This window comes from Microchirus variegatus (genome assembly GCF_963457635.1).
Source record: "Microchirus variegatus genome assembly, chromosome: 9".
Taxonomy (NCBI): Eukaryota; Metazoa; Chordata; class Actinopteri; order Pleuronectiformes; family Soleidae; genus Microchirus; species Microchirus variegatus.
This window is the reverse complement of record NC_139810.1, coordinates 18,908,922-18,932,015: the sequence shown is the minus strand read 5'-3', so window position 1 is coordinate 18,932,015 and position 23,094 is coordinate 18,908,922. Positions and strand designations below refer to the sequence as shown.

General features: G+C 40.5%; 1 protein-coding gene across 1 annotated transcript in view; it reads left to right on the top strand.

Annotated features, from left to right (window-relative positions):
- The window catches only part of LOC310931336 (TOX high mobility group box family member 2-like), a gene marked incomplete at its 5' end in the record, with an annotated part of 73,648 nt that overhangs the window by 9,232 nt on the left and 41,322 nt on the right, over positions 1-23,094 (top strand). The window contains one exon of the mRNA XM_083894468.1: positions 20,568-20,660. Coding sequence (XP_083750594.1) covers positions 20,568-20,660 — 93 coding nt within the window. The remainder of the gene's footprint in view (positions 1-20,567; positions 20,661-23,094) is intronic.

The following is a 23,094-nucleotide window of genomic DNA, read 5'->3' as shown; positions in this document are numbered from 1 at the left end:
AATAATTACGGGCCTCACTCGGATTATGAGAGCAACTCCCATTAAACTGTCTACACATCAGGTGGGAAATAATGATGCAATCTGGCACAGTTTTTCACACTCCGCTGCCTCTCACTTTAGCCTCAAAGAGGCAAAGACTGGATAAGAAGAAGGTTTAAACTCTAAACTCACAAAGTTGAATACATGCAATGTTTCCCTCAGAATTTTTATCACGTCTGGTTGAAGCCAAAAGTCCCCTTTTATATAAAAGCAGACATGAAAGCAATAATAAAACGAACCATATAGAAACAGTGTGCCCTCTGCATCTTTGTGAAAACTCATAAAACCTCATCCAGAATGCTCTTATGAATCACCGAAGAAAGTGTACTGGTAAACTGTTTGATTCTTATCACGGCGAATGCCCGCGCCAACCACAAATAATAAACTGTACTTCTGTAATGTGCGGTTATCCACACGTGGCACCAGACTCATTAACTGCTTCAACCTCTTCACTGCCAGCCCCCGAAAAAGCATTATTATCATTTATTCAGACACAGAGGAGATAAAGGCACTGTATTTCATTAGAATAGGTGCTTGTATTGTTGCTATGAAGCACGCAATCTTTCAAACAGCTCTTGTACGACCATGTGCTGTCCAAATCTGAATTAGAATGTGTCAAAATTGAACAGCGAGTTGTGTTAAAAAAAAAAAAAAAAAAGAAAAAAGATTCAAATTGCACAGTGATTATTGGCACCAGGACCAAGTCTTGTAAAACCTTCAAAATGAAAAGGCCAAACAACTCAGTGGCCTGTTTTGTCTGTCTGTGTGTAGGTGTTTTTGTTGTTGAGCATGAGATAACTTCACTCTGGGGAACATCTACTCTATGTATACTGTAGATGTGTCCTTTTTCTGCTGGTCCGATTGGCTGCACTTGTCAGTGTTATGCAGCATATATGTATGAATGATTCCCTATTAAAGGTTTAGTTTATGATATTTCATATCATTAAGTACTAATGCTTGCATGAGAATATAAAGAGTATATCATATTTTGATTGTACCCTATGTGGTGAAGATTGATCCCATTTTAAATGTATTACACAGTGAATATTGTAGCTCGATGGTTTCTTCAAAACATTGAGATCTATTTTTGATGCTTTGAGTTGTCAGACGTCACACAGCCAGGATTGTGCCATTATGTAGGAATATTTTGTCGTAATTGTTTCCTCAAAGTCTAGTGTTCTGGATGGTTTTATAGTTGCTATGATTGGATCAGGAATCCAATCCAATTTTTTTTATTGTGCAGGAACACACACACACACACGCACACACATACACACACACGTTTGTGCAACATTCAAAGCGAGGACCCTGATAGACATACCTAACAAAGCTACACCAAATTCTAACCAAAAAACCAGGTCTTCACCCCCCAAAAAGCCCTTTAAAGATGTGAGGATTTTTGGTCCTCACAAAGCTACAAATACAAGAACCACACACACACACAGGTTTGTGAAGCTCTTCTTCTGAGGTCACTGCATTGATTTGCATTCATTTGGACAGCCTAAGAAAAGCATTATCCATAACCTTAACTATAACCAGTTAATTCCTTACCCTAACCTTAACCTAACAACAATTAAAATCTTAGGTTCGTCCTTATTAGGGCCAGATTTTAGTCCGTATGAGGACTACAGGACCTGACAAGGTTAGTGTTGTGCCAGAAAAGGTCCTAAAGAGGTAACAGAAGTGAGTACGCACACACACACACAGACACACACGTGCTTGTCCTATATAGCTTTGAGGCATTTCATTTCCTCTCCTCCTATGACAACATCACAATATAATGGGACATGGTGTCACGTGACAGGAGAACACGGAGCGATCAAATCACTCTCTCTGTCTTTCTCTAGTTTGAAGGGCAGAACGGTCAGTTGTTACATAAACTACAGTTGGTTCAATTACAGAAAAATGTGCTTTGTGTCCTTGTCATAGGCAGAGTGATGAGGTAGATAAAAAAAAATATATATATATAAGTTAGTTATCTGTGTTGATTCAGGACTTTGATAAAATATCTTGCTTTCTGAGGCCAGTGCAAATGGAAACATACTGTAGAGATACTTTTAATTCATGTTACCTGTGGTTTTTAAAAAATGGGAGATATTAAACATAAATAATAGCCCATGTCAACGGACCAGAAAAAGACGTGTGTGACGTCTTGTTTACGTGCCGCGACACCGGAGTCCAGTTTACCAGTTTGCTCCGTTAGCTGCGTTAGCTACTCTAGCGCTGTTAGCGCGCCTATAGTTGAACTGGAGCGGTCTGTTTATTCCATGAAAAGAGCAGTGCTACTCATTTTAAAGACACCATATGTAAGATTGTGGGCAAAAACAGTTACTACACTCAAATTCAAAATACCAACGTCTGTTAGGTTTCGTTTTCTCCGCCATTGTAGCTTAGTACTGTAACTGGCAACCCGTGGTTGCTCGGCAGCTGAGACTCTACTGACTGCAATGATTGGTAGGTGGCGCCACATGCCAAAACATGATTTCAAAACATAAACAAGATTTGCAGTCTGCAAAAGATTTTTTTTAATGTGAATATTTTGGCTGTACTGTTGTTGTCGGTGAGTCTGTTATATGAACATTATTACTGAGTCTCTGTGACATATTAGGAGGATTTTACGATCAGTTTCTTTAGATTTATTACATAAAGCACCTTTAACAATCGGGAGTCACGTAAACATGACATCACACGCTTCTTTTTTCCGGTCAGTCGTCATGGAAACACGTCATGCGCCGTTATCACGTTAACGTGCCCAGCACTAATAAATAACACAAATTTACTGTCTAAGTTAAATTCTCAGCAGGTGTCTCTATGCAGAGGATACATAGGTCGTTTTCACACCTAATAGTCTGCCAGACTCGGTACGATTGGGGGTTGCACCATTCAGCCAATCTCAGTTTGCTTTCACACTTGAAACGAACCAAACCTTTTGAATAGCGTATTCCCCTCCTCACCTGAGGCGGCGCTGCATCAAGAATTACTGAAGGAGAAGACGAGACAAACGATGAAAAACATGGAGATGCAATCTGTCTTTTTTTTTATGCGAACATACGACACGTATACGCTGCAACAATGGTCTCAGACCTATGTTTTTTTTTCTCTGCTTTGGTGCGGATCAGAGTTCAGTTACGCATTCACACCTAACCAAACGAACCAGACTTTCCGAGCAAACGAACTAGGGTTCGATTAAGAAGGGCTGGCGTGAATGCACCCTAAAGAATGAAGTACCAAACAATCTCCTAAACAACGAAATGAGTGTTCCGTCCAGAGAAATATGAACTCACCAGCGTTTGACCTTCAGCCTCTTCCATCCCGTCTGGTATCCTTTGGAAGAAATAACCAAACAGCAGTAGTAGTAGAGAGTCGTATTTCCCTCATTGCGGAAGCTTAACAAGGTACTTCATAGAACCGTGGAGAATAAGGATGATTTAGAGTTTAATTCAGCTGTTTGTTTTCCCAGCATATGGCTGTGTCTGACCCTTTCAGCGAGTATTCACTGTGTGCTCCAGCACAGCACCATCACCACCACACACTTTTCAGATGAGCCTGTAATTAAGTCATCTCAGCGCCTTGAGAACGCGGCTGTAGCGCACTGAGCTGAGACCAATCTGCCACTAATCGTCGCAAGTTTTAATTTCTAATGGAATAAGGGCCAGAGGGAATGTGGCTTAATGAGATGCCGTGTGTGTGTGTGTGTGCACGCTTTTTTTTTTTTTTTAAACCAGTTTACTGTAACTGCCATTGCCCCTGTGAGTAAAGCAAAGCAAGATGTTCCATTTTGATTCTGTTTCGTCTATTTCAGTTTACTCTACAAAGCACTCAGGAAGTCACTTACTACCAAACTGTAAATGTACACATAATGAATGGTAAACAAACCTTAAAATAAGGAACAGAATTGATTGTACATTGGCAGTTGATCCAAAATAAGCCTTTTAGTGGTTCAAACGTCCCCTCTCCACAAACTCAGACGTGCCCTCTCTTAATAACTGTGCGACAGTTGAGAGACCTTTACAAAAAGTGAGAAGTGCTTCTGCCCTTGGGAGTCAACTTATTGCTCAGAAAGCATGACTGTGGACTGGAACGGGGAAAGGTTGTTTACATAGCCTTGGGTGTGTTTGTGTCATGATTTAGATTCCAGGCATTTCAATATCCAAATAAATCAGTTTAGACTTCTGAGGACAAGTAAACCTCTAAAAGAAGAAATGGACCAGCTGTGTTTAACATCTGTTTGGTAGTTTTATCTCTAAAGCGTCAAATGTGCTCGCAATTATTGCAGGCAAAGGAAGTTTGGGGTCAAAGTTCACCGAGCATACGTTTTTTGATTTAGAATCAGCGACGTCTACCTTTTTGTTATTATTATTCGATTGCTTTTACTGTTATATGTATTTGTTGGTGTTGTCATAATTTTCCCAACAACACGTTACATGTGAAAAGTTACATGTGCACCACACGATGACGCTTGACAACATGAATCTTTGTTGCATTCACTGCATTTTTCTACCTTATCGCCTTTGAGTGGAGTTTGCTTTTGCAACTGACTCAAGGCCCTTCCTCTTATTGTTTCAATATGTCAGAGCATTGTTTCAATGAGGTCACCCATTACCGATCTGGCCCGGGGCCAATTTGACTGCAGCTGATTTAATTGAATCTCCGACATGAGTCAAATTCAAACAAGCAGAGACTGCTTTGCCATGACAGCCTCATTACTCCACATTAAGAACTCATTTCACAATGCATTGTGACTTTGGGCCTGACAAATGGTAAAAAGGGATGAAATCAAATAAGTGAGTACATTTCGCAAGACTACTACTCTTGAAACACTCTGCCTCCAAATGCACTGGTGTTATACATAATATTAGAGCCGAAAGAAGCCAAAAAAAATGTTTTTCTGCTGTTTTTTTAATATAAGTTAATGTGAATGCCTTCTGGGTTAAAGTATTCCCATGTTTGCCGTCCACAGTAATGGAATGACATTCAATGCCATTTTCTCTCTTTAATGGAATTTTTGTCAAAGCGTTATGAATTCAACCTGCCATGTCACTCAAGTCACAGACAGTGCTGAGAGAGGAGATAATATGCGAATGAAACCTTTCACTGCAGTTTTTTTTTTTTTTTTTACTGTTGGCCGTGAGCAGACCAAATAATGACGCCTTTATCACATCTACGGCAACAACAAACAAAGAGGGCTTTCTTGTCACATACCACAAGATGTGTTATCGGGGCACTATAATGACATACATTATGTATATAACGCATACACAACATTCATAGCATCGCGACAGTGTCCTAGCTGCATTTCATCAGCTCAAACCACAACTAAATTTCTCAATTAAGCACGCATTCTTTGAGAGCCACTGGCAGCTCAGCCGGAGCTTGTTGGGGGGGGGGAGAAACTGTACGGCAGGTTCAACATGCCAAGGCCTCCCTCCACAAGAGGAAAGGAAATGTTGAGTCTGTGAGGGCTGTGGAGTGGAGATATGACAGTGTTTGCTTAGGGCTAGGTATCGGGCACAAAAACAAACATGGCTGCCCTTAATGAGTCTGTTTGCCTGCCAAAGGTAAAGACAGCTGTTGTCTCTCGCCACAATGGAGCTGGGCCTCGGTGCCACGGAGCACAGAGAAAGCACCCTGCATCCCCATAGTAACGCTCACCTTGTATGTACTTAAGAGAGACCTTATTAACTTCTCTTTACAGATAACTAGTGAGTAAAATGTAAATCGTGAGGCCATGCGGCACTTTCATAAGGTCTGACTGAGAAATGAAAAGGTTTATTAAATCTTGTCTGTAGAGTGCTTAAAGTGAAATTGCTTGTGGGAGTGTGAAATGGCTGTGCACCGGTGGCAGACATCAGACTTACTCATAAGATTAGTGGAGTGAGAGTTGAGAAAGTGAGGCTTTCTCTGTTTGATAAAGCAGAACACGTGTTATTAGACTGTTTGAGAGAGGCTGTACTTTGTTTCCCTTTTTGCATCTGTCTTTGGGGGTTTGAGGAAAATCTCTCGAAACTCTCTCTTATGGTAAAAAAAAAAAAAAAACCTCTGAGAATGACTCTAATGCACAGGGTTACAGGTAGAGTGAATGGCACTAAAACCTCAAAAAGCACTTTTCTCCCCCGTATGAGAAAATTAATGCATTCTAGCTGTATCTGTCCAGCCGAACGAGCACTGACAGCTTTGCTGCACTCCACGGCTAATTTTAGCGAGGAGATTATGAGTGAGATGACTGCACAAGCGTTTTGTAAAGAGGACAGCAGCCAGTAAGAAAATACAAACATTTAGGGGGCCGTGAAACAAAGCCCTCGCAGCCCCCACTGCCTTTCCTGGCATTGTTTACAGTACATGGTGAGCTATTGAATGGATGACATTTTTTTTTTCCATTACTGTGATGTTTTCTGACAATGTCACAAACACATTCGCAGGCTTTATATACAGAAAATTGCACGGATGAGAAACTATTATGTGAATTGTAATGTACTACAATGAATTGTCGGTGTGTGATTATATTTGCATTAATGTTACACCTGTTAAACAAAAAAAGGGAGCGCGTGACTCATGCTGATTTATCCACAAAAAATCGAAAAAGATTTAGGGGAACTATTTGGTCGATATTGATTTGAATATTCACAATGACGGTTTCATTAGCGTATAATCACCCGAATCTCCTTCGCAGAGTCGTCCATGACGCACGTCTGGCTCTGGAGCGCGGTATTCTCTGCAGATTGTGACAGCCTCACCACCGAGATGCCACTAAATCCTGCACAATGAATTATGAATTTTGCAACTAATGATCCAAAAATGTCATCACACATGCTGAAAAAGAACATTCAAAGACTTTTACCAGGATTCACTGTTTCTTTATATATATATGTATATATAATATATATGTATATATATAATATATACAATATATATGTATATATATAATATATATATACATATATATATGTTCATTTCACTCCACATGTTGGACACAAAGTGGTCCTGTATAGTGACGACTGATTTGGTGTTTCATATCAACACCCTACGCTCGCGGCTGCTTATCTTTGATAATAGTGCTGAGGCTCAAATCTGGTGTTTTGTGCTCTCAAAAGCAGCATTAAAATGAAAAAAAAAAAGAAATTATTTTTTAATCTTCATAGACATGGTTTGTCCCTACACGATAATTGAGGTAATTATATTATAACAACAAAGACACATTCCTGGAGTTATTTATACGAATGTCTTTTTCCTAGGGAAAATCAGCAACTGGTAATTTAATTTGGTAATAAACAAATTTGTCTGGGTTTTTGAAAAAATGACTGAAGTTAATGAATATGATTGTTGGCTTATTTTAATAATATAAATGTGTTTATTTATTGAATTAAATCCATACATTGAGGTTTAACTCAGCACCTAACACTTTTATTTATTGCAGTATAAGTTGTTTTTTTTGGGGGGGGGGGGGGGGGGGGGGGGCTCTGCATGTGCAGGGTTGACTTGTTTGCAACATCATCACCTTATTTTGTCAGAGACACGCGCTGTTTCCGGACATCGAATCTATTTGCAACTCCCCCCGATTTGTTTGCAGCAGTTTCTTTCAATTAAACAGCAGCAGTGTCGGTTTCTTCAAAAGGTTTCGTTTGTCAAGTGACTCCCCAGAGACGGAGACAGAGGAAATGGCAAGAACACATTGGACACATTCGTCTTCTCTGCTTAGTTACCTTTGCAGGAGGAAGATGGTGCTACCCATTTCCTCCATCTAATGTGTTTGCTTTACACCCTATGCCAAGTGTCAGCACGCAGCTTCTTGACAGTCATTTTTCATTTGGAGCGAGCAGTCGGGTTGAATAAGCCAGAACATTGCACTGTTGCTATATTTCCCTTCTTTTTATCAGCCTGCTGCTGCTGTTTTGTTTTGTTTTTTGTGTGTGTGTGTGTGTGTGTTTTTAAAGGTGTTACAGGTTCAAAGTGCACAAGTCTGGGATTATGACTTAATAGCATTGTCTGGTTGTTGATTGAGAATAAAAAGCCAGTTATCATAATAGGATATGGGACATAATGACAGAATTAAATGAGTGTGACAGACACACAATGGGTCTGCTCTGTCATCGCCTCAGCCCAGCTCGCTCATTAGAATTAATCTTGCCTGATTAAAAATGCAAATGCCTCAAAGTCTCTGATGGAGTTTACATGTTTTTATAACATTTAATGATTTAATTACATGGAAAATGAAATGGTGGGATGTGCGATTGATTGTTTTGGAGTCCCCCCCCCCCCCCCTCACCCTCTTGCCAGTTGCGACAAAGAAATTAATATGCTCTCATGCCAGGAAGAGAAGGTAATGAGATTAGTGCTCTCACTCTCCCTGATTCTCTCCATCTTTGGCTTTATCAGAAGCTGATGGTTTGAGCTGGGCGATTCACAAAATGTGTTTCCTCCTACAATGCATCATTTGAAAAGACCTTGGTGTTATTTATGTCTGCAAAAAAAAAGTATTCTGATTCTTCCTGATGTTTTTTTTGTCATATCCAAACAGCCATGTCAAAGAAGAGTAGTTGTATTAATGTGTTGTGATGTGGTGTTTGGTCTGCAGCAACCTGTTACAACATAACCTAACCAAGGAAGGTATTTAGTATAATACACATGAAAATAAGTATAATCACACCTGTAAAATTTGTTTTGACATACCATATCTCACTGTATATCAGTGATCTCAGTATTTTGCACATAATGAGCTGTTTGAGTGAGACAAACCAGTTCCTGTTTTGTGTCTTCAAGTCAGTAAAGGTCTCAGACTATATTTAGTGCGTGCACTTTGTCCTCTCTGAGCTCGTTAGAAGTGCTTATTGATAGTTTTGCTTATATGCGAAAACATGCTTGGTGTTTTTGCACCTCTCAGTCACGGTTGTAAAAACTTGCTGGACATCCTGTAGGGGAGGAAATTGATTTCGCTCGGTTTGTTTGTTCTGCACTAACACAGGGAGACATGTCCTTATTATCTTTACGTCTCATATCAATTGTTTTATTTGTGTATGAACATGTTTTATGGCCATTATGACTTAACAGCTGTTTGGGAACAGTTTTATTTGAGGCAGTTTGATGGTTTTTTTTCCCCCCTTGCAATGATAAAATGTCTACAGTGTGCAAAGGAAGGCATTTAGGAGTGACAGAAGGTTTTTGAATTTGATTGATGTGAATGGACCAGATGTTCGGGTTTTTGATCTTGATGTGCAGTTTCTGTGCCTCTGTTAAAATGATTCCCACCCACCTCGCCTTACATCATAAAGCAGTTACTCAGTGTGTAATATGTAGATGTCACTGTCAAGCTACAAAGAGGTTGTGGAGAAAGCTTTTTTTAATTTTTTTTATTTAAGGAGCCTCTTATTCTGCAGCGGGAACAAGACATACAGGCCTAAAACTTTGTGTTGACAGTGCAGGATCAATTCCAACTGTGTGTCTGCACATCAGCTCAATGTGTTGAAATGGAAAGTATGCTATCGATCTGTGTGCATTAGTGCTCTACAGTAACATAAGCAATGAGTGGCAGAACAAAAGAGGCACTGTGCATCACACTGGAGGAGAGCTGCAGTACAAAGAGGACAGTTAACAGTTTCATGCAGTCTATTGGCATTTCAGTGTTTATCATTTTAAGTCCAAAAGTATATTTAGCTTTCATAAAAGAATTTTTCTCACTCGTATACATCTGGAACTGATTCTGGACAGTTTTGAGAACCATAGCCATAATATAATGTTTAGCCCTGCAGGCAAAAAGGTTATTAATGTTTATTGAAGCAAAGTGCTACAAAAAGCTCAGAATCACAAGAGAGCCTTTTTTAATGGACTCCCAGATACTTCCCAGAAATCAATTTACTCATTTACAGTACATCTGCATCGTTGTCCTCACGGACGACCGGGTTGTCTTAAAGGTGCAGTGTGTAAACTTCAGCAACATTTATGTTGGAGATTTTTTTTTTCCTCCATACAACAGTACATATTAAAATCAGTTTATCATCATTTCTGCCAAATGAAAATTAATAATTTTACACTCTGGACCTTTAAGAACTTGACAAATGTTTATTTTGGAACCAGCATCCAGTCAATTTGACTCACTCTCAACTTTGGCCTAATCACATTGTGTTAGGTGTGAACAGCGAGGGAGCGTCAAAATTCACTTTCTTATGGATGCATGACTTTTTTTGCCGATATATCGAGAGTGTTTGGACCGATAACTGATACTGATATCAATACTTATGTCTTTCCTTTTTGGACCTCTAGTGTCTTCTGTAGTGAAATAAACATAATGTAATGATGCAGCAGATACAATATCTTTGTTGTGCAAAAATAAATTAGCATAAAATAAAATAGCAGCTGTAGGGGGCGCTAGCACAGAAGCAGCTTTTTCAGCCCACTGTAATCATCGCATTTGCTGATATCTGATAATACATTTTAAAGTCAATATCTGTAGATAATAATGTGCATCCCTAATTTGCAATTGTTTCATTGTTGATATATAAAGGAATTTAATGCTGCTGAAAAACATAAATCCTGCACATATTCTTTTTCTCTCCCAACTTTACTGGCAAGTGCTTTACTTTTAGGGACAAAAACAATTACTCCACTGTGCCACACAGTACTGTATATATCACATTCTGCACATTTCAGCCAGACAAAAGGCACAGTGTTTAGTTGGGATAAATGGCATTATGATAAATATAATTTACAGTATGAGCCTGGGTTGGAGGCGGGAGGCGGGTTGCTGTTAGGGCAAACAAAATATATATAATGAAATAAGTATATTCTAAACAATTCTAAGGGCTTTTTGTGTAAATATTCTAATCCCAGGTACCCCAAATTAAAGGTAAATAACCAGAGGAAAATGAACAAAGAAACGTTTCTAAAACGTTGGCCAAATATCTCCACTTCACTGAATGTAGACTAGACATCGCATACATGGAAATAGTGTTTTAATTCATGAACTGTAAAGGTGTAAAAGAAAAGGAAGCTGTCGAGGCTAAATCACCTTGGACATCAAGACAAAGATCTGTGACCGCATCTGAAAGAGAGACAGTTAGAGAGACAAGTGTCAGGACCTTTTCAGTAACTGTGCTGCACAGTATCAGTGTACCCACACACTGATAACAGGAAATGTGGTGGTTACAAGAAAAACCCTGAGATGCCACATGGAGGTGTAAAAATAGGCCACTTGGCACGAGAGACAACGAAGAAAAAGGTGGAAATTGGTGCATGCTGTCTTCTTCTTGTTGGAGCTTCTTTTTTTTTTCCAGAGATAAGAAACTTTAGTGTTAAATGTTGGAAAGTTGTTAAATCAATCTCATTTTCATACACACAAAATTATCTTTTCCCCCCCTCGTTTAACAAGAAAGGAACAATAAACACGGCAGCTTTTAGATGTTAACAGTCTGCACCTCCTACACCTGAACAGTTAAACCGCCTACCTGAAGAGTTAACCCATTACAACCTTATGTACTAAATCTCCATTCTTAACACAGTATTTCCCAGTTGACCCGGGAAACACCCACACGTGTTGTTCTTTTATAGTCGTCATGGCATGTTTGATGAAGCCTTTTTTCGGGATGGATATCAGCCAGGACAAAACAACAACATTTTCATACCAAACTGCATTGTACGCATATTAAAGGTCCCATATTATGCAAAACCAACTTTTTAATCATTTAAATCCTTATATTTGGGACTCTGGAGGTCTTATCAGTCGTCAAAGTGTGAAAAAATGACTCACTCATTTTTTAGTTGTCCTCCTCAGTCTAAGTACAGGAGATGAAACACATGATGTTGACTTCCGCACTCATTGGGACGTCACAATGTGCTAAATTCCTGGAATTGTTGTCTCGCGGAGCTCTGCTTTGTCCGTAAAACACGCGAGAGTGCTGGTGACGGCAACAGTATCCGAAAACCGGAAGTCCATGAAAAGTTCTATTCTTGGCTCCACAGTGCAGCACAGAGTTCTACACAAACATCCAGTCTCAGAGGATTTATCTGTCCAGCGGATACATGAAAACAATGTCCCTGCTAGAGCCTGCAAATGATCACTTTTCCAAATGCTAACTGCTGTTAGCTCTCAGTAGCCTCTGTGGCTGATGTCATTTCCTGTCCCTTAAGTTTTTTTTTTGTTTGTTTTTTTTTTTTAAGGTGGACCTAAAGAGATACTACTGAACAGAGCGTTCTGAACAGGGCTGTTTTGGCAGGGTGATTGAACTGCTGTGCTTGTTCATTAGGACACCAGTTAACTAGTTTAACTTGGAGAAATAGGGTATGATATGGGACCTTTAAATCTATAAAAAACACCACCATTGATTACCTGGAAACACAAAAATCTTCAATCTATATAATGTGAATCCCAGTGCGGGCAGCACGGGTGGTGTAGTGGTTAGCACTCTTGCCTTTGCAGCAAGAAGACCTGGGTTGGAACAAGGGCCTTTCTGCATGGAGTTTGCATGTTTGTGTGTTTACTCCGGGTTCTCCGGTTTCCTCCCACAGTCCAAAAACATGCAATATGGATCAATTGAATAAGATCAATTGATCACTCTAAATTGACCATAGGTCTGAGAGTGAATGGTTGAATGGAGGTTTGTCTCTGCATGTGGCCCTGCGATGGACTGGAGAACTGTCCAGGGTGTGACCCCGCCTATCGCCCTATGTCAGCTGAGATTGGTCCAATCTTCTGTCTGTTTTATTCTGTGAATTGTGTTGTTACAGAATAATCTAAAACAGAACTTGTTCTCAAGACAGAGTCAGTTGAAAAAGGGTCTAGAGGTGATCTGTTGAGTGGGCAGACATTATATCATTCCAGTACAACGAATGATCATCTGTGCAATGCAATGCACTATGTCCTTTAACGGTTTGTAGTTGTGTCTTTTGTTGTCTCCTTGCTGGCCCCCTCACAGGCCTCAACAAAGAGCAGGAAATAGAAAGTTACAAAGCACATGTGGTTCTGGAAACATTTGTCCTTCTGCTTAAGTGCTGGTCAAAGCAGTGAATCTGTATCCAGACCGTCATGTCTGAGCTCAGTCGTCACAAGGATCTGTAACGGTCAGGCCTGTAAACGCTCAATCAGAATCCACTCGTAGTGCTTGAGGAATGAAAAACGACTTGTCCCCAGGCCTGCCCCCTTCTCTGTATATCTGCTCATTCATCAGGGCTCCTGATTAAAGGGTAATTACCTGTAATTAGTGAATCATGTTGCTTTAATGAAGATGTTGAAAGCTGTTGGAGCCAGAAGGGCTGGCCTTAATTCTGAGTGATGTTCAAGATTATCGCCAACCAGGAATTCAATAAAGGCGGATAGATTAATGAAATATTAGCATCCTTTTTTTTCCCCTTGCCTGTGCCATAGGTACATGTTTTTTTTTTCCATCAATACCTGGCTCTGGGGCGCAAATACTGTAGCAGAGAAGGCTAACACACACACACACGCACGCACGCACGCACACACACACACACACACACACACACACACACACAGTGATGATAAAACTGTGTGTCTAACTACATCTCCGCGAGTGTGGTGCTTGTACGACGTGTAGTGCTTGTTCAAATGTGTGCTCTGTGTGTGTGTGTGTGTGTGTCCGTGCATGTGTGAGCATGAGTGTGTCTGTGTGTGTGTGTGTGTGTGTTCCCTGGCGGCATGGTGAGTGTTTAATCTGGCCCGGTGGCGTGCCGTTGGCCCGGCTAATCACAGTGTGTCTGTAGGAGTGCGGTGAGCCAGGGGAGCACGTCGTTACTAAAAGCGCCTGACAGACTCATTAGAGAGACCTGGCACTGAGCTTGCAAGGCGCGCACACGCACACACACACACACACACACACACACACACACACACACACACACACACACACACACACACACACACACACACACACACATACAAAGACACACTGAAACGCACAGTGAGAAAAGCGCTTAGGCGCTACCGCAAAGACATTAGGATTAATTCGCACAGTGATACACACTCTTTTGACACTATTACACATACACACACTCATTCATACAGTAATCCACAGACAACTGTATGCTGTCCCTGTCTTGTGCACACACACACACAGACACACAACTACGACATCAAATATGCCCAGTGTTTTCATGTGTGAGAACAAGGCAGACAGTGACCCCTTGCAGTCGCAGCCCAAACACAGACAAGAGCAGAGAGCGCATCTGGGAAAAAGAGGAGGGAGGGGTGCAATGGAGGGTGGGAAAAAAAACACAAGAGGAGGTGAAGAGGAGGAGCGCAGAGGAGAGAAGGGAAGTGCATGACGCACCAATGCTCGCTCCCATTCAAATATGTGTTTAGACAGGAAGGTGACATATTCAAAGGCTAATTACCTGCAGTCAGGAGATAACGTGCGCTAAGGGTTTGTAGCAGTGTGTGAATTTATTTGCAGGTACAGTCAATGTGAGAAGAAGTCTCAGGTTAGAAGTCATTTGCTGCAAAACTTTCTTCACTTTTCTACAAAGTGTGAAAATTGGGGTAAAAAAAAAAAAAGAGAGAGAAGAAAACCATCAATTTCAGAGGATTAGTTGGAATGACATTTAGCAAAGTTCGGAGAGTGGGGAAAAAAAAAGATACTACTTTGACAAATTGCTTAAGACTTGCTTGCCTTGCACTCACATTGAAGTTAATTGCAACTCAGCTGCAGCAGAGCCAAGTAGAAACATTAGGTTCGCCTGAATAACAGGTGAATGCAAAGCAGGTCAATATGTAGTCAAGTGTGGGCCTGCCAGCTGTTCACTCCCTCTGCTCTGTGACCGCACAATGGTGACGCTGACACACAACACACACATGCACACATCTGCTCACAACAAATGCCAGCAGCAGAGTTAAACATGTCAACAATCCAAGAAGTGATCTATATTTAATTTTTTTCATTTATCAATTAAAGTAAATAATACGTACACTAAATGACAACAGCATTAAAACTGGCAGTTAAAAAAAAAGTATTGCTACAGTATTAACAAATGATAAGACTGGGGGCATGTTGTTTTTATTGTAGCTTTTGTCAACAAGGAAAAGAGAAAAAATACAACAAGTGACAATATAATGATGGGAGTAACATTACCTCTGTAGACAAAGCCTGACATGACGGATCATTCCTCTGTGCTATAGACCTTCATTAGTCCCCAAAAAGCTGTGAAAACATTAAGCCAGATAGTCATGTTAGTGCTGCTGTAAATCATCACCATCAGCAAACATCACCGGGTGAAGGAAACTTCAGTGTTGGTTTGTTTCTTAGTCTGTCTTTCATTCCAAATACTTGTGGAGAAAAATAAACATCTCTTTAACTGCTCCACATTGTCACCAGCTGCTAATTTTGTCTGTCGGCCGTTTGGTGCTGAGCAGATTTATTCCAAGCGTTTATTTTTTTTTGAAAACAACGTTCAAATCAAATCAAATAGATTTTTATTTATATAGCCCACAATTACAAAACACAGTTTGTCTCAAGGGGCTTCACAGGCTTGGTAACATCCTCTGTCCTTAGACCCTCGACCAGAGTAAGGAAAAACTACCAGGTGAAAAACCCTTATAAGAGGGAAAAAGAAAAAGGTAGAAACCTTAGAGAGAACCACAGGTGAGGGAACCACTCCAGACGATGTTACCCAAACATACAATACACAATTACAAAGAATGAGGAGTAAAAAGTGTTAAAATGCCAGGATCCATCTGGATCAATGATTTTACATTAAAATAGAATAAAAAAAAAAAAACGGGCCAAAACAATTCCTCGATTAATCGATTATCGTTTGATATCATGTAGTTTCTTTGCTCCATATAACAAAGAAATCATTCAAACTGAATTATTTGGGGGATTTTGGACAAAACAAGACATTTGAGAACATCATCCTTTCCAGGTATGACACTGGTCAACATTTTCTGACATTTTATGGACCAAACAGTTATTATTATTTATTTTTTTTTTCTTTCAACAGACATTTAACTATCGAACATATGGAAGCCTTATCCTTTAATTCTTGATAACACTGAGACGATGAAGAAAAAGAAAAAAGCCCTTGATAAATAAACGTTGCTCTGTTATGTCCTGCCAAGTTTGCTCTCTCGGTCACTTCACTTTCACACAATACCTACTTGTCAGGACTTTTAATCTAGCCTGGTGGCTGCAAGTGGAGCAACTTTTGCTGACAGCCTTGTTTCACCTAAAAGCCAAATGAAACTCTCTTTAATTTACTCTGCCGTTGTACAATTTAACATCCCCCCCCCTCTCTCTCTCTCGCTCTCTCTTCCCCTCTCGTCAGAGTACAATAGCTGTTTTGCTCTTTGCGATCCTCCATCCTCTTTCTCACTCTTCTCCAGCACAAGGCTGTGACATTGAGGGAATGTGATGTGATGTATTCTAGTGAATAATGTATTCTACGAGGATTGTACAGCGAGCGTGGAGCAGATGGCAGCAGGTTGATCTCAATGTGTGTGTGTGTGTGTGTGTGTGTTTGTGTGTGTTTAATGATGACTGTGTGTATATGTGGCGTGTGTATGAGTGTGTGGGGGTGTGTGCTCACCCAGAATGGGGGAGGGGAAGAAGGAGAGGGAGGATGGGGGTTGGTGTGTATGTGTGTCTATGGGAGCTTCCTTTGTGAGATAAAACATGCAAATGGAGGATTATTTTAATGCAGGTTTTTTAAGCCTTGAGCCTTAATTCCTAAAGCAGTTGAAATAAAATTAGTATATGTTTTCTTTCCATCCCTCTCCCTTCCCTCCTGCGTTTTATTACCTGATAAGACCTTGAACCACCAGCTGTCTAGGAACAAGGAACCTCTTGCATTTTACTTTCTTTCTAGTGTAGTTACTGCCCAAGACTGATGATTACATCAGATATACGACGGAAGGCCTTGACTCCTCTGTGGAAGGCTCGTTCTCGAAATTTTCTGACTGAGTCGTAATAACAATGTCGAGCCCATGAATAAAGCTGAAAGCTCATTCTGTTGCTTTCGAGTGGACTGCGGATATAAAATATGCGCATTTATAAACACTCGCACATGCTCGAGCACACTAACGTATAACGCTGAAAAAGAAGCTCGGAGTTGCAGGGTTAAAGTGCTTGAATTACTCTTATACTTTGTGCTGGTGGCTCATAATACTGTATAGCTTTACAATGAAGTAAAAGTAAATATGTCGTCCAACTATTCAGCCCTTGTCATGTTTTCACAGGTATCTGGAACAACAAGTCCTCAAACTGGAACGTAACTATAAGCCCAACCCCATATGTCCCATAGGTATGAGGTTAAAGTTAGGGCAAAAAAACAAAAAACAAGACAGGGTTAGGAAGTATCTTGTCTAAGGGGGCAGTTGAACCCATGTTGGTCATTTCAAAGTACAACTTCTTTAACCACTAAGAGAACTGCCAGTGGAAACCTTATCGAAGCTATTAATCACAACGCACCCAAGGTACCAGGTCCTCTAGATTGCTGTTATTTATACCACCACTAGGGGCGTCTATTTAAAAACAAAACAAAAACGTACCTATGGGTCATAATTCCTGCATACAACCCATAGTTACGCTTCGTTGGAACATGACAGCATATATATTTTCCGACGTTAAAATGCTATTAAATGTATTAAAAATAAGTTGCATGTGTATCAAATGATGCATTTGCATTATCTGGTTTGGTTTTTTTGTTTATTTTTGGAAGAGAGGAAGTTGAGTTAGTTGAATAGCATATGAACACTTTTAGAGGAAGTTAAGAGATCACATAATGTATTAACATTCACTAAGGTGATGGGTTTATAAACTGAAAGTTTTTCTACAGTTCCCTGCATTAGCTGAGAGTTTGAAGTATCGATAGGCGACTGTGGCCTCTTTCTCTCTGTTTGTGTTGGGAGTAAAGATGCTGGATAATAGCTTTTTACTTCCACATTGATATTGTGTTAACATGACTGTAATATTGTCGTCTCTCTGCCCTCTGCCTTTTTTAAACCTGTTGATAACCTGTCCCGGGGAATGGATGAGCCTCAGGCTTCCTTAAGGCTTTTCAGTGATGTGGTGACGAGGTGTTTCAGGTGGCATGTTTGGCTGCACAGGGCAAAGTCTGGCTGGCGGATTCATGGCAACTGACCTGCAACACTGTTATGTTATTAACAAGGCAGCATGCGTCCTCTCACTGTAACCAGCAGCAGCACAGACACACACAACTGACAAAACATCACCGCGTATTCAATGACATTTTATTAATCAGTCACTAAATTCTTTGGAAGCACCAGTCTGAGCATGTGGAACAAAGTGAAGACAATATGTACATCCCTGCCTCTTCCATATAAGGGACAGTGAGTATAATTGAGTAAATGTAGCTAAGTATTTGAGCGAGCCGATTCAGCCTCTCTGGGATGGTTCATATTGTACTTGGGAAGAATATTTCCCGAGGCAATTCATTAGTGGTAAATAATTGAGAGGCTCAGATAGTGCTAAGGTGAAATGTCTGTTATTATTTTATGGAGTTTGTGTTCTTGGGGCTTTTCACTTTAAGAATATTAAAAATGTACACGCCTGCCCATAAATTACTCACCCAAAAGACTCACAGTGAACGCTAATGAATAACAATCCATCGTCCACTGTTTTTAGATTCTGCAAAAGTGTTTTTTTTTTCTGCACCATTATCAATTGTATTTCTGCTTTTTGTAAAGGTTGTTATTTCTCTCCATGGAATTTTACATTTTTACACTCTTTTTTTGCGGTAATGAAGGCACATTAGCATAGCATGTGTGTGTAATTGTTTTTCATACCATATATAATTACCATGTGTTATTTCTCTGGCCTGGAACAACAGCTACAAAACCTAGACTTTTACTTATTGGGGAAAATATATATATATATATCCACTTAGTATTAGCTCTTTGGAGGAAAACACCTTATTGAGAGAGGTCAGAGGATAATGGTTGACTGCTTCAAGCTGACGGAAAGGCTGCTGTTACTCGGGTAACCACTTGTTACAGCTGTGGTGAGCAGAAGTGAGCGTTGGCACACTTAGAGATTCTCAGTACCGATCAATCATCGTTTGAATGCCACCGCCGTGTCACAAAGCAGAAGTCACCTCAGATATGGTTTCACTAACATGAGTCCCATGAAATCTAGTCGACTCGCCCCAATCACCCGATCTGAAACTAGCAGAAAACCTTTGAGATATGGTCCAACAGGAGATTGTCGGCATGAATCTGCATCTTGTGATGGATTCATGTTGATACATAACAGATTTTTAAATGAATAAGTCCAACTTAAACCAAAAAAGAGGCTGTTTTTTCAAGAGCAAAGGGAGACTTCTACACTATGTGGGTGTTTCAAATAAAGTGCTCAGTGAAAGTACATAGATAAAACTCCAGCAGTCTTAGTATCACTATCACTAACAAATGCAGTACATCTGCCTCATGTCCTACAAATGTTTATTTTACCCCCGATAAGCTCATGCAAATGTTCTTTGTTTACATGAACGTGCATTTCGGGGAGTTTTCGTACCTGCAGAAACACTGGACACCTATTGTCTTTGCACTCTCATGTGCTTTCACTGACACCTGTGCATGCTTTAGCTCTCATCTGTGAGACTTTGTCACCTTTACATGTCGGTTTTCCGGTGATGCAACTCTTAAGACCATAGAGGTTTAATTGAACGTCTTGTACACCCTCGCATCACCACGTGACAACCAAGAAATTGGTGAGCATTTGAAGGTTAGTCACAGTGCTGCATGCACTACAATAGCATTATTTGTGTAGCCCGTGGTCTGTGGTCTGGGCACAAGAGCTGTTTGTGCTTAACAAGTCAACAGTTGTGTATATTTATATAGTGTTTGATATGATGCTGACAGTTGCGGTTTGGCTTCATTTAACTCTTGGGTCCCTCCGCATGTCTGTTTGTGATTCCATTGGCCTTTTAAAAAAAAAAAAAAAAAAAAAATCTGTTTAGTGCAAAACATTAAAACACATTTCATACACTCAATCCACCACCAGTAGGTTAAAAGATCCAACACTCAAATATTTTTTATATTTTATCAAACTTTATCATGTAATGCACTCTTGGTTACATTAGTTAGTGGATAAGAAATCCACTCGTTGCTCCATGATACTCTTTTAGTCTTCAGATCCTTGGCTCGGTGCCAACACTGAGCCCCACTGTCTTGTAGGGGGTTTGTGTATATGCTTGTCAGTGTGTGTAAGAGAGAAGGGAGGTGGGCATGGGGAGGAGGCGTGTTCAGGGTGGAGGGGATGTCAGCTCATTAACCTCCATTCTTCCCCTAGCGCGGCGCTGCGTAGAGTCACTGTGTAAGTCTCATGTCACTACTCCTCCCCCTGAATGCGTGTGCTGTGGATGAGGAGGAGAAGAGGAGTGCTGTCGGTTGAGGGGAAAGGAGGGAAAGGTTCATGTGGGGGGGTGTGGGGTGGTGTGGTCCTTGACATGTTCTTATACAAATGCCCTGCTTGTACCTCACAAACTAAAGCCCCTCCATCTCGTTTCCTTCCCTACTTTTGTCTTCTCTGTCTCTTCTGTGTGTCTCTCTCTCTCTCTCTCTCTAACCACAGGCCCGGTACAGTGTGGGTGAACGAGTGGTTAGGCTCCACACTGCCTCCACTCCAGGAATCAACCCAGCTAGGAAAAGACTGCCCATTGCTGTGGTGAGATACAGTAGCCAAGCCCCTAATTTCTTAACAATAACCTCCCCCATTCATTTTAGCCAATTGGTTTGGAAAGGTGCACCTCAAGGTACTGACCGTGGCCCGATTATGTTTCAAGGCTCCCCCCAAACTAAGCTAAACCGCTTAACTGCTAAAAAAGAGAGTATGTACTTGAACTCATGAGAAAACACATCCACATCCTGTGCTTATTTCTCACACGCAATGACACATTATGAATATCTCATTATTTTATAGGACGTATTCCACCTCACATAGCGCATTTATTCGGAGTCGAAACCAAACGCACTTACTGGAAATTGCAGTTGATTTCAAGACTTTCTTTGTAGTAGCAATGAATGATATGTGAAAACATGTTAAGGTGCGAAATACGCCTAGTAGCTGTTACCATCTGGTCACACTGTGTGGGCAATTATAGAAACAAATTAAGTCTGAATCTTAAAGCACCTTTTGACATATATATAGAATTATTCTTGAACCGTGTCGTAAATAAATTACTGTAGAACTCTTCTCTCAGAGAGAAGAAACACATTATAACACATTCTCTCATGGCAACATCCATATCGTACAAAGATGTAGGATGCAATGCTGCTTCCTGAAAACATCATATATTTTGTGAATACTGCACTCACGATCACTTGCATGATGTGATCTATTGCATGGTGAGATATTGTTAATAATAATGATGTTGTACACTTCCCTCCCTGTTAACTAAACTATAAAACCTTGTGTTCATGTCTGCTAATATACTGCTATAATTATTTGCTGTTTGGAAGTAAACACACCATGACCTGATTATCAGCATCAGTAGTTTAACAATTACAATAACTCATTCCCACTCTCCATAACTGTATATCCTGTTGAAGTCCATGCCGTGTTTGTGAAACCCAAGCGAAACAAACGTTGTACATAAACCTCCCCAGTTTTTCTCTCACCAAAGAACACACCCATGTAAATATAGTGATGTGTGCACATAATGGTTTATTTTAGTAGCTGCCAGAACAGTCAAACTTCAGTCTTTTTTTTTTTCTTTCTCTTTCTTCACTCTTCCATGCTTTATTCTGTGCAGATGCAAGAGAGCAGTAGATTGCAATAAGATAACCAATTATATGCTAGAGGAAACCAGACTTTTTTTTTTTTTTTTTTCCCTCCTGCTGCAGTTATCTGATGCTGCGGTGAGCACAGGCAAAGGTCTGGGGTAATGTGACATTCACTCTGCCCTTTATCTTCTCTCATTGCTGTTTACCCCAGTCAGTTGAAAGTGGCTTATGCTCTCATCCGCTGCTACTACCAAAGAAACCTCACTGACATAGACTCACAAAGGGACATGCACGTGATGTATGGACACACGCTGCGAGCACACGGCACACACATTCTCACCCCAGACTCTGTGTGTCAGATGGACCAGTGGGGTAACTTCTTTCCTGCGTGCATCGCCCATGCTGTTAAGTATAGCACTACTGCACCTGCTGCTGGGACTAGCTCCTTATTGCATGTGATGCTACTGTGTTTGATGCTAAGAAGGTGTTTCCCAGCAATGGTTAGCAGACAGGCCGTTGAAAGCCACCGTGGCAGGATGAGGGAGGCCGTGTGGGTGGCACTTAGGTCTGACATACAGTATTTTTTTTTTTTACATTTACTTACACCTTTGCACATGTTCTCACACGTGGCAAACTGCATGGCTTTGCCCTCTTTTGCACACTGCTCTAGATACTGCACTGACAATGCGGATTAAACTGATGGCACTCTGTACAACTGAACTGTGTGTTGACTTATTGGACCACTCTTGAGTGACAGTGCATCTGTGTCTCATCTCCAAAAAGGCAGCGAAGCTTAAAGCCGCACCTGTTATGTTTCTGGCCACAAGGTGGAATGTTAAATCTAATATTCATGCCATATTTAGTCCTATTCATGTCTCTGTTTTGCCGAGGCAAATATCTGACTTAATACTTTGCCTTAGTCAACGTCAGTCACTGTGTTTGTTTTACTGTGTGCAGTTTGGTTCTGAAAACTGGACAGACACGGAGAATTAGTTTGCCACATTATTTCTTGGTATTTAACTACCACAGACTTGGCAGGTTTGACAACATGAGTCAGCTGTGTGCTGGTTACCAATGCCATGTTATGGGATTTTCTCTGTGTTGTGTTACAGCTAATTGCAGCCACAAATGTAGCCTATTGTAAGCTTCAGTTTCAATGTGCATCTGTGGGTTTTGTATTGAGTGTACGTGGTACAAAAAAATCTAACCATTCTTAGAAATTATCCCTTTTTTTTTTTTTTTTTTTAGACTAGAAAAAAATAAATAAAAGAGAAAACTCCCTTTCTCCTCACTCTCTCCTCCCTTCTCTCACAAAGTGTTGACTGCTGGTTCTGTTTTTGCTGTTGCTCCAGTGCAACAGAAAGTGGATGACTGAG